A 12,668-nucleotide genomic window follows, 5' to 3' on the forward strand; every position below is an offset into this window, starting at 1 on the left:
ATCTTTAAACAATACTTTTTATTCAAATATCATCACATAAAATATAAATTCAATGAGAAAAAAACAACGTCGCCCAATCATTAGATGCGAACATATTTATATTACAGACTTCGTTCTGTCAAAAGTTAATGTTATTTTACATTTTTTTTTTTATATATTAAAACCTTCCGTGGGTTTTAAGGAACATACATAATTGTGTTTGCTCGCAAACGAAAAAAAAACCGACTTCAATTACATCGACAAGTAATATAACGTAGATCGACGAAAAAATAGTCAAGCAACTACGCGTTATCAAAGATTACTCAAAAAGTAGTTATCAGATCTCAGTAAAATTTATATGTGACCACATGATAAACATCAGCTTTCGATTAAATTAAAAATTATCAAAATCGGTACACCCAGTAAAAAGTTATTACGGATTTTCGAGAGTTTCCCTCGATTTCTCTGGGATCCCATCATCAGATCCTGGTTTCCTTATCATGGTACCAAGCTAGGGATATCCCCTTTCCAACAAAAAAAGAATTATCAAAATCGGTACGTCCAATAGAAAGTTATGCGGTATAATACAACGTAGGTCAACGAAAAAAGCGTCAAGTAAAAACGCATTATTAGATATAACTCGAAAAGTGGTTGTTAGATCTCAAATAAATTTAAATGGGACCAATTGGCACACACCACCTTTCGATTAAAACTAAATTTGTCGAAATCGGTCTACCCGGTCAAAAGTTCTGACAAGTAAACAAGTAACATACATAAAAAAAAAAAAAAAAAAAAATACAGTCGAATTGAGAACCTCCTCCTTTTTTGGAAGTCGGTTAAAAAAAATAAATTAGCCGAATTGGTCGAGCCATTCTCGAGTTATGCGCTTAGCAACATTAATTTTTATTTATATAGATTATAATTATATATTTGATACAAATCTATGTCTCAATCTGAAAAGTTTCACATTCAAGACTAGGGTTTGCCTTCGAATAATCATAGCATGATATATTTTACAGCCTGTCACTCAAAAATTAGCTTATCTAGTGATTAAAGAATAATTATAACCATCGCATAAGTAGTTCCAGGGTATTTCAGAATAATAAATCTTAATTTAAATGAAATGAAAATAATGCCGAAGATGTGACATAATATCGGAAGGTAAGGTCCACTTCTCCACAATTACACCTACGACAACGTTTGAAACTAAACTCGTCTATTTCAGCTATTTTTAAATAAAACAAACTTATAATAATTCCTTTAATATATATTATATAAGAGCTACTTTGAAAGGACTTACATATTTAGGTTTCAATCCTCAGTAGGAGCATCCGAAATTTTTTGTTTAAAAAAGTATCAAATATAATTTGGATATAACAACTTTTATAAACTATCTCCTAAGGTTGTATGGCAGACTGAATTTGTCTTGTCCAAAAATTTTATATATAAAAAAATACTGGTATAATTTATTTACTTTTCTGATCGTTCAATATGATACAAGTCTATGCCATTCTTCTTTAAAAGACAATATCCCGCGTACAGAGGAAGCTAAAATTGAACGATGTTCATTAAGAGTGACGCGTGATCGTAGTAGTTAACGTTATCTTAGGTTGTAACTAAAGTAACCCAAAAATATATCCATTAGTAATAATGTTACCAAAAAGAAAAGCCTTTTTATTGGCAATTTCATCTCGTAAATTTTCTACAATTCAAAAGATAGCAAACGCAAGGTGGACTGAATGGTAACGAAATAAGAATTTTCCCTAACGGTTCATTCCGTCTTCGGCCTGTTTATTTCAAAGCAGTTGGATGGTTATCCTGCCATCGGTCGGCTTTTTAAGTTCCAAGGTGGTTTCCCTAACGGTTCATTCCGTCTTCGGCCTGTTTATTTCAAAGCAGTTGGATGGTTATCCCGCCATCGTTCAGCTTTTTAAGTTCCAAGGTGGTAGTGGAACTGAAAATTGAGAATAGTACAAGCTAATTAAGAACCTGGGGAGGTTCTTAATTTAAAACTATCTAGTTAAACCTAATTTAGAAAAGAAAATGCTATCTTGCTAAGCCATAATTTGCTATGACACAAAGGAAGCTAAATTTAGTTTATCTTTTCTAGGTCTCTCGTCTTATCGGATAGTCTGTTTTATCTTAGATCGCTAACAAACACTTAATAATCATCGCATAAAATATTATTTTACTTTTTTGATGAATATACTAAAAACATATTTAATCTTTTGTCCTTATTTCATTATGCGTTTTAAATTAATAGGAGACATAAATATTTAATATATGTCAAAAGTTTCAATTTTCACTCAACTAACATTATTCCAGTGTTGTTATGTGAAAAGATTCGTAATTAACTAGATAACATATTTTTGCTATCATCATCTTAACAGCTAGTATTTTATTTTTTATATCAATATGTTTCATATTACAATTTTAATCAGTATGGTGTGTTGTATACGTATATAGTTCTCGTTAAAATACGATTATACGATTTGCTGTGTCAGTGTCACAAAGGATGCTAAAATTGCCCGATATTCAGTGGGTCAGGGGCGTCTTATCGGATTAGTTTAGTTCATCTCAGGTCAGCGGCTCGGTTTCGATTTTTGTAGGGTTTCTTGTATTGAACGTACTTCGCGTATTCCATCACAGAAAATAGGTAACCGGGCCTGTTTGTAATCTACTGAGGTACTATATTTCTAGTGGGGCAACACGAAAAATGGGTGCCCTTATCATATTGTCGATTTTTTCAAGATTAACTTTCGAGTTTCTTATTGCGTATCCTTTTTAGCAAAATCAACGCCTTACTAAATTACTGGAGTACCTAAAGTACTTCTACTCACGAAACACAAATAATGGGTTCTCTGGTCGTATATTGTTAACTTTTTTTTAAAAAGTAACTTTTGAATTTTTTGTCGGTTCTACTTAACAGAATCTCCATACGGAATTGGCGGTAGTTTCACAATATTTAAAATGAATTAATATAAAATATTATGCACTCTGTTAAATGACAATTGATAAGTACTTTTGAAGCCTGTTTCAATAACGAAAATTTTGATTGATTTTACGATAGTAGACCTATGACCCGATTTAGTCAGTAATCATAGTTTGATGTCAGTAAAGCTATACCTATCTCTTTCGACAGATTTATTCATTGTATCCTAATCTAGAAGGTAGCAGGGAGCCCTCTTGATTGCGTGACCCTGAGCGTGACCAAGACTTCACTCAATAGTGTATAACAAACGCAGATGTATAATCTGTATGTTATAAAAAAATTGGGAAACGTGTTAATTTTAATTTAAAACTTGTACTACAAAAGTAGTAGTAAAAAAAAATTATCTTCGCATTATTCTAGTAACCTACAACAAATTATTTAAGGGGCCTAATTCCTTCAACCGAAAATCAAAATATATTATTAAAAGTCAAAACAAAAATAATTTACAATTAACTAATATGTAAGAGAACTGAAAATTTTTTTTTTGTATATTTGTGGAATTTTCACAATTTTTTACTTTGAAAATTTTTAAATATTTATTACAATGTGTAAAAGCTACTTAAACAGAAAATTTTTAGTCATACATAAATGGGTCTACCAACCATTGCATGTATTGTAAAACATTTAAAACATAACAAACAAAAACAAATCTATGTTGTTTTATTGCATATTAACATTACATATTTTTTTATTTTATTTTAATAAATTATAATTGAAAAAAAAAAAGTTGTAAAGAATAAGAAATTTAATTTCCAGATGAAAAAAAGAAAATATAGTGACATACAAACAATTAAAAAACTTTTTTAAACTCGCTAAGCCTAGAACAAAGATGTATAAATTTTTCAATTCGTAGGAGCTAAAATTGTAGTTAACAGATTTGTTCAAAAGATTGTCACACATTGAAAAGAATGGCAAAGTTTACACTCGGTAGGGTAGCCTTGTAATATCATCTAAATACATCAAACAACCTAACAAGAATTAAACTTGTTAATCATATCTCGCACGAAATATACACAAGATATTTTACGTCTTAAAAAATAAAAAAAGTATATTAAATGTCATAATATATATACTGATTTATTTTACAGAAATAAAATTAACTAGAAATATTTACTCTTAAATATATGTCATCTCACTAATCGAGCACAATTTATCCATTATTATTTATCCATTATTGCGAAAAACGTAGAAAAAAATTACTCAAAAAGTAAATATGGAGTACATATTTTTTTAATGTGAAATTTAAATTCTATCTGTGATAAGTATTTATTTTGTTAATAAGAAGATGTTGATATTTTTCACTTGGAATAATGATTTGGTGATTGTTTTTCAGAGATTTTTTAGATACTAAATTACATTAATTATATTTAAATGATTAAATAATAAGAAATGTAAAAATTTATAGATTTGTTGATTTTCAGTTAAAAGGAAAATTTATCTAAAATGCAATTGCTTAAACATTCATTGCATTTTTCAAATTAGCCTTAGTCTAATAGGATTACTTTAATTACATATGCCTACTTATTGTGGAACATAAGATCTATACATGCTTTTGTTTTTATAATTTTTTGCATATTTCATCATTATTACAGCCTATACAATCCACTGCTGGATATAGGCCTCCACAAGTTTACGCCAAAAATAACGTGAACTCGTGTGTTTTGCCCATAGTCACCACGCTGGGCAGGCGGGTTGGTGACCGCAGTGCTGGCTTTGTCGCACCGAAGACGCTGCTGCCCGTCTTCGGCCTGTGTATTTCAAAGCTAGCAGTTGGATGGTTATCCCGCCACCGGTCGGCTTTTTAAGTTCCAATGTGGTAGTGGAACTGTGTTATCCCTTAGTCGCCTCTTACGACACCCACGGGAAGAGAGGGGGTGGCTAAATTCTTTAGTACCGTAGCCACACAGTACATTTTGCATATTTAATCTGTATATTATTTTAAATTTTAAATCAGTGAAAGTTACTGGCCTTAAGTACTAATTATTCACAGTGCATGAATAATAAAAATTACTATTATAATTCAGTTTAGAAAATTGTAAATAAATTAGAAAAAATAATAATAAGGTGATATGAAACAAAGATAATTCTATTTATAAATAAAAGTTTAAAAAATAATTTTTATACAATAATTAGTAAAGGCATAAGATCGGATTTAATGGGCTCCTTATTTAATTATAAATTATATATATCTAAAAATTATATCAATGCGGTATAATTTAACAGCAATAAAACAATATAACCGTAATCTAGTGTTATCATGAGGAAACCGCGCGCTGATCCGACGCGCCTTCACATTGTAAACATTGCCTATTTATAATACCCATCAATGGTCGAAACTCTATACAATATAGCAAATCACACACTTACCATATAAAGTCCTTGCAGTGCGAGCAGAACGTCGGCTGCTTGAAGAACCTCGGCATGAATTTGTGATCTTTCACCAAGTAAACATTCTTCTTTTTCAGGGCTCCCTTACGGCCACGAAGCCGCATACCCTGTCCCGCTTTTAAATCACCGTCATCACAATTATTCTCCTCGTCCGCCATGGTGAATCAACCGCGGTAATGCGCCGGTGTGATCGGAAATAATTATAATCTCACTAGAATCCGCCAGGAATCGCGAACCGCACGAACGAACTACCTTCCTCAACCGAATGTCATCGCGCTTTGACAGACCAACAGATGCACCGCTCGCGATGTCATTGTCAACATTTATTGTCAAATTCAATTACATTCTAATGTTGCCCATATCTCTTACAGTATATCATTATAAATTAAAAATACGCAAAGTAAAACATTAGAACGTGTTACACGTTTTCTTTTTAATAACATATTGGTTTTGAGGTTTTCAAATATAAATACGTTATTAACATTACTTTTTTTTTTAAATATGATTTAATTCCAAATAAATTGTCAAGTGTACTAAAATTTCTTTTTGAAGAAATGTTATTATTAAATTGAATGAATTTAGAATTAATGGCTTTCACTAGTGCCGAATAGCACAGATGATTTCGCCAATGTCACGTAAGATGGAGAAGACACGACGGAGATTGGTCGGTGAATTAGAGGTAGCAACCTCAGTAGAATTTTGAAGACTGCCAAAATAGTAGGTATTATATATCAAACTATGAACCTAAAACAACACAAGCACTAAATATACTATATACATAAACAAGAATATTTTAATAATTTATTTACATCTACACTATAAACAATTAAATAATAGAACAATCACCTAATTTAATTACAATTTAATTCTATTACGTTTGATATATCTACACAAGAATGTACAATGAGGACTAAATACAAGCATCAATAAGCAAACAATATTTACAGGACGGGGGATTTCAGGGGGAAGGACATCATAAATAGGGTAAAGGAGTTTGGGACAGTTGAAAAGGATATGGGATGCTGAACCTTCGTCGAGGCCACATTCGCACAGTGAGTGATCACGCACCCTAATTTTTGCTAAATGCACTGGAGTACATGAGTGACCAAGGCGCAAGCGACAAATTGTTGATGTTACCCAGCGGTCGGCATGTCTATGAAGAAAAAACCAAGGGCGCCTTGGAATATTAGGCTGAATGACAGAGTAGTGTTTTCCCTTAACCGATGTTGACTCAACCCATGATGAAGTCCAGGATTTGTCCAGATGAGTTTTCGCCAACGATCGCAGGTCTTGACTTGAGTTACAAAAATGTTCTAATGAGCCAAGTTGAACCGCTGACTTGGCACAAGAGTCTGCAGTCTCATTACCTGGAATACCAGAATGGCCAGGGATCCATACCAGTAAAACTTCTAAGCCTTTATGATAGCATGAGAGTAAAGCCTCCCTTATCTTTAAAACGATAGAAATTCTTAATTTACTACGAAACGGGTTAGCTTTAATCGCTAACAGGGAACTTAGTGAGTCACTAAAAATTACAGATTTTGGAATATTATGAGAAAGTGTAAATAAAATTGCCTCCAACAGTGCCACAGCTTCTCCTGTGAATACTGACGAATGAGGAGGACATTTGAATTGTAGGACAATTTTATATTTAGGAATCCAGCAGGCAGCACCAACACAACTATCTGGGGAGAGCTTTGATGCATCTGTATAGATGTGAAGATAGTCTGACCAATTTTGATACGTCTTTTCTTGAAACTTTGTTTTTGTATCAGATGCACCTTTAACTAGACCAAGATCTGTGATGACGGGAGGGGGATATACTAAAGCTTGATAGGAAGTATTAAAAATAGGGTTAGAGGGATATGATGCTAGAGGATAGGGGAATCTGGTGAATTTAAGAAAGCTGTCTAATAGGCAGGATGGGAGGGTTCTCATACTATTGGAGCAAAGAAGGGAAAGCTCGTTTAGTCGAGACCATAAGGGATGGGAAGAAATTTGGAGAGTTTTAATGACATAACGATCGCACAGATATTTCCTTCTGAGATGTAAAGGAGGGTCAACGCACTCTACTTGTAAGGCATTTGTTGGTGTAGATTTCATTGCACCAACAATAATTCTTAGACATTTATATTGAATTCTATTTAACTTTTCTGAGTCACTTTTGTTAAAGGGGTCTAAGATAAATGTTCCATAATCTAGATGACTTCGTACTATTGCATTGTAAATTAATTTTAAAGTGTAAGGGTGGGCACCCCACCAAACACCTGATACTGCTCTAAGGGAATTAATGTTTCTTTCGCATTTTTTAATAATGTAGTCTACATGAGAAAATCCGCTCAGTCTGAAATCGAGAACAATGCCTAAGAATTTGACCTTATCCGTGAAGTGAATGCTTTGACCCCTAATATACAAATCAAAGGACGGGATATTCCTCTTTTTTGTGAACACCACTCCGTGGCTTTTAGGGACGTAAAGGGATAAGCCATGGTTTGAAAGCCACTGGTCAAGATAGTGCAAAGCAGAATTTAGCCGAAAAGTAGTATCATCCTGGGAATTTGATCTACGATACAGGACAATATCGTCCGCGTATTGAAGGATATTACAAAAACTATTAACAGACAGTTCAAGATCGTGAGTGTAAATGCTGTACAGCAGAGGACTAAGGACTGAGTCCTGGGGTAGACCTTTCCAGACAAGTCTGGGGAGTAAAGAGTGGTTTTGGTGTTTAACCACTATGGTTCTGCAAGACAACAGGCTGTAAATGAAATGCACTATCCTCGGAGGAATACTCAGTTGTAGCATTTTCTGCCTGAGCACCGGAAGCAGTACATTGTCATATGCAGAAGTGATGTCAAGAAAAATACCTACCAGGAACTCACCTTTTGCAAAAGCAGTTCGAATGTCTGTTGATAGAATACTCAAACTATCTATGGTGCTCAAACCCTTTCTAAAGCCAAATTGAAAGGGCGAGAGAATTTTTCTGCTTTCCACTATCCATTCCAGTCGATTTTTGATAAGATGTTCAGTAATTTTGCACAAAGTGGATGATAAAGCAATGGGTCTATATGAATTAGAATTTAGTGGGTCTTTGCCTGGTTTCAGAATTGGAATAATTATTTGTGACTTCCAAGGTTGCGGGACGATTCCTGTCGTGAAACAAGCATTAATGATATTCAGAAAATTTTGTTTAGCTTTATCATTTAAATTTAATACGAATGAATAGGGAACACCATCTTCCCCAGGAGTAGAGTCTTTAAGGCCGTTCAATGCGCATTCTAATTCAGCGAAAGAAAATGGTGCGTCCATAGTATTAGAAACAGACGGAATTATGGGAGTTGGAAAGCTGTCCTTGAAAGGAACATAAGGAGGGGCGAGTTTGTCTGTGAAATCGTTAAGCCATGCCACTGGATCATTGGATGTGGGATTAGCGCAATTAATGGATCGACGAAATTTCTTAAGATTCAACCAAACTATATGTGCGGGAGATCTGGGGGAAAGGGACTCACAGAACTTAATCCAGCTACTTTTTTTCTTCTTACGGAAAACCTTTTTACACTTTGCCTCGATATGACGATATTTGATGAAATTTTCAACAGTCATAGATAGTGTGTACGCTTGTTCTGCTTCTGTTCTTTCCCTTATCAAAAAGCTACATTCCTCATCCCACCAGGGAGTGGAAGGGTAGTAAATTTTTTTATTAAAATTAATTTTGTTAAAATATTTGTCAGCTGAAGAAATGAGAGCATTATAGAAATGGTTGTAATAAAAAAAGATATTTTTATCATCTACAAAATCCGGAAGACAATCTAACATGCTATCAACAGATGCGGCATAAGAATGCCAGTCTGGATTGTGGAGTTTATACTTTTTAAGGGAAGGGACTGTAGTGGAAAGTGGTGGGGAGCTTAGAATGAGAGAGAGAAGGATAGGATAATGATCGCTGCCGTAGGTAGATGATAGAGTCTTCCAGGAAATTCGGGAAGAAAGAGCAGTAGAGGATAGGGACAGATCAACAGCAGACATGGTATTCTGATTAGGGCAAACCCTGCGCGTTGGCGATCCATCATTGAGTATGCAAAGGTTTACATCGTCAACAATGTCCAGCAACACTTGGGCAAACCCATCACAAGAATGGCAACCCCACAAAGTGTGGTGAGTGTTGAAATCTCCCATGATAATGATAGGACTAGGGAGGGAAGAGAATATGGATCGTAATTCCGGGCCAAGAGAAGAGCGAGGATGAGGGATATACAGAGATAGGAAAGAAATGTTGAAGGCTCTAATGGCAACGGCATTTAAATTAGGACTGAGGGAGGGAAGAGGGATTTGGAAGAAGGGAGTGGAGTGCCGGACAAGAATGGCACTACCCGCATACCCATCATTCCTGTCATCCCTCAAACAGGTGAAACCTGGAACCCGGAACCGGGAACCTGGAACCAACCATGTTTCAGCGATGGCAATAATGATGGGTTTGTGAAGATTAATTAATAAAAGGAGTTCATGTAGTTTAGGACGTAGGCTTTGGCTATTCCATTGAAGGAAGTTGATTTGAGCCATTGGTAAGGGAATCTAAAATATAGGATAAATGAGAGGCAACGTTGGTCGGTATTGTCGAGTCAGTATACTTAGTGGCAATGGAAATGAAAATTTGGGTGAGACTTTGTAAAAGATTGAGATTAAGAGTAGGAGAGGAGGGATCTTTATTTGAGATAAGGGCGCAGCCGTTGGGTTGGGAAGTGGGGCAATTAGAAATAATAGAATCATGAGCCTGTTTGTTGAACCCTTTTCCCAAAGCAGGTCGGGGACGAGGAGTTCGGGAATCTGTTTTTCTATATGAATGGTAAGATGAAGAGGTAGGTACAATAGGTGGAGTAGGACTGGTCCTTTGGGGGATAGAGGGGGAGTATTTGATTTGAGAAAACATTTCTTTGGCTACTTCTGCATAGGATCTAGTGGAAGGGGGGATACGGGAGGATGCTTCCAAGTATGAAATGCTCTCCTGTGCCATTATGACCTTGATGGATTGCTGACGAGAAAACTCTGGACAGGACTTATTGATAGTAAAATGTTTGCCTGAACAGTGTAAACATGTCGCATTATCTTCAGAAACCTCACATGACTCACCAGTATGAGGCTGCGCACATTTATAGCATCTAGGCTTTGACCTACACTGAGTTTTTATGTGACCATAACGACAGCAGCTGAGACATTGGATTGTCGGGAACTTATAAATTTCCACGGGAAGGGATGTATGGTAGGAATATATTTTTTCTGGGAGCATTTGCCCCCTGAAAGTCAGGACAACAGATTGAGTAGGTACCCAAGTAACAGTACCTTCGCTTATTGTTTTTCTATTTAGACGTCGGGCCTTCATGACCTGTCCACAACCGGAGGGAAGCTCCAAGGACTCAACTAGTTCCTGCATAGACCAGTCTACTGGTACGCCTTTAACCAAGCCGATTCTAGTGATGTTGTATGTCGGTACAGTAGTTTTATATTTACACAAGTCGAGAACCGGATTAGATAAAAAAGAGTTGGCTGCTTCTGCAGAAGTAAATTGTACAGAAATTTTATTTCGTCCAACGTTCTTAACGCCGTCATTAACAACGGATTTAATTTTATTTGTATGTAAGAACTGACCAAATTTAATGGCTCGGATCGTAGTTCCTGAGGCTGGGTCTGAGACTTCTCGTGAGACATGGACTATGAAAGGACCTTTGTCGTCCTCTGCGTAGCTCTTAGGAGCTTCGGAAAAAGAGGGGTGAACATAAACGGTCTGTATAGAGGGAATAGCGGCTGTAGGATCGCTTATAGTTATTTTTGGAGAGGGATTAGTGGACAGATCATCGGCTGCTAGACGTTTTCGAGAACTCTGAGGATCACCAGGGTCCGGTGGATCCGGAGGTCTGTCTAGGTCCATTATAATTAAAAGAAAGAAAGAAAAAAAATTAGTTAGAAAAAAATAATTTGATTATTCTAGTTAAAATACAAAAAAAAAGCACTTACCAGGACTTACAAATGATACTAGAAACTAATACAACTAATTACCCACTATTTTAACTAAAAAATTTACAATAAATCCTAATAAAAATAAATTAAGCGACAACAATCTCACTAATACGTGTGTCAACCATCAATTCGCGCCAAAAAAAAAAAAACTATTATTAAATTAACCTCTCATTTACTTTGATGTATGAACAACAAATGACATTTGATGTTCACATAGCATATTGTTTTAATTAGTAGTTGTTTCATATATCATATCAAACGAAAGTTTAGGAGTTTTGTTTGTTTACTTTGGTCTTTTCAAAAGAGTTTAAGGATTTTTCATTTACATTTGCTTATAATTCTTTGCATAGCTGTTCATAATAGCGCATCAAAGATTGTTACCAATTTACAATAGTTATCGGATTTCTTTATAGCGGCTTGACGAACAACCGAATGTAGATCACTGATAAAAGATAAACTTTAATTTCTTGTGATTAAACAAAAAAAAATTGCTATATACGATATGGCATATGTAATTTTTAAATCAATACTCGTACACAAGTCTTAAATCGTTTATTTCAAAAAAAAAAAACGAAAATAATATAGCAAATGAACAGGAATAATAAAGGTAACAAAATCTGGTGATTATTTATATCAATCATTCAGACTGCGATGTATTTATATGACATGATTTATTATTATAATATTATTTTATTTAGTAACTATGAAGCGTAGATCAAAAAGTACCATCTTATATGAGGATTCAATTGAAAAGTGTCCGCTAATAAATGACAATTTATAGTTTAATATTCGACCAAAATGGAGCTAATATCACCAAAAATATAATATTTTGGAGTAAACAATTACGGAAAACGTGATATAACCTAATAGTTACTGTGAGATATCTTTGAAAGTCAATAAATTATTGCAAATTATAAAGAGCTTTTGCCAGTTAATATTAAGAGAATTCTCTCTGTGATAAAAATTGTAAAAGCGAAAGTATTTATTCCATATGTATCTACTCTCCTTAGTTTCTAATTTTTCACGCTTTATTTGAATATTTCACTCATGCTACAGTAGCGTCTCCTATTTAATGACTTTGGTTGGACACTTTCTGATAAACAAAGACGGTGCTCCTTTCTTCTACACTCCTTAATAATTAGCGATATTAGCAAATATTGATGTGTCAATTTGTGATAAAACTCCTAATAATTTTATGAACAAATCCTATTTAAACCGGTCAATTCAACAATTAATTCTATGTGTAGTAAAATAAAAAAAAAAATTGAATTATTGAAACTGGTCAAAAACGTTTTAC

The 12,668-nt window shown here is 34.5% G+C and overlaps 1 protein-coding gene across 1 annotated transcript in view; it reads right to left on the reverse strand.

Annotated features, from left to right (window-relative positions):
* LOC123656284 (protein kinase C, brain isozyme) overlaps positions 1–5,636 on the reverse strand; it is a 302,175-nt gene extending 296,539 nt beyond the window's left edge. Inside the window, exon 1 of the mRNA XM_045591992.1 lies at positions 5,339–5,636. Within this exon, the coding sequence (XP_045447948.1) occupies positions 5,339–5,517 (179 nt within the window). The 5' untranslated portion in view covers positions 5,518–5,636. The remainder of the gene's footprint in view (positions 1–5,338) is intronic.
* Between the last annotated feature and the right edge of the window lie 7,032 nt (positions 5,637–12,668).

This window comes from Melitaea cinxia, chromosome 9, assembly GCF_905220565.1.
Source record: "Melitaea cinxia chromosome 9, ilMelCinx1.1, whole genome shotgun sequence".
Lineage (NCBI taxonomy): Eukaryota > Metazoa > Arthropoda > Insecta > Lepidoptera > Nymphalidae > Melitaea > Melitaea cinxia.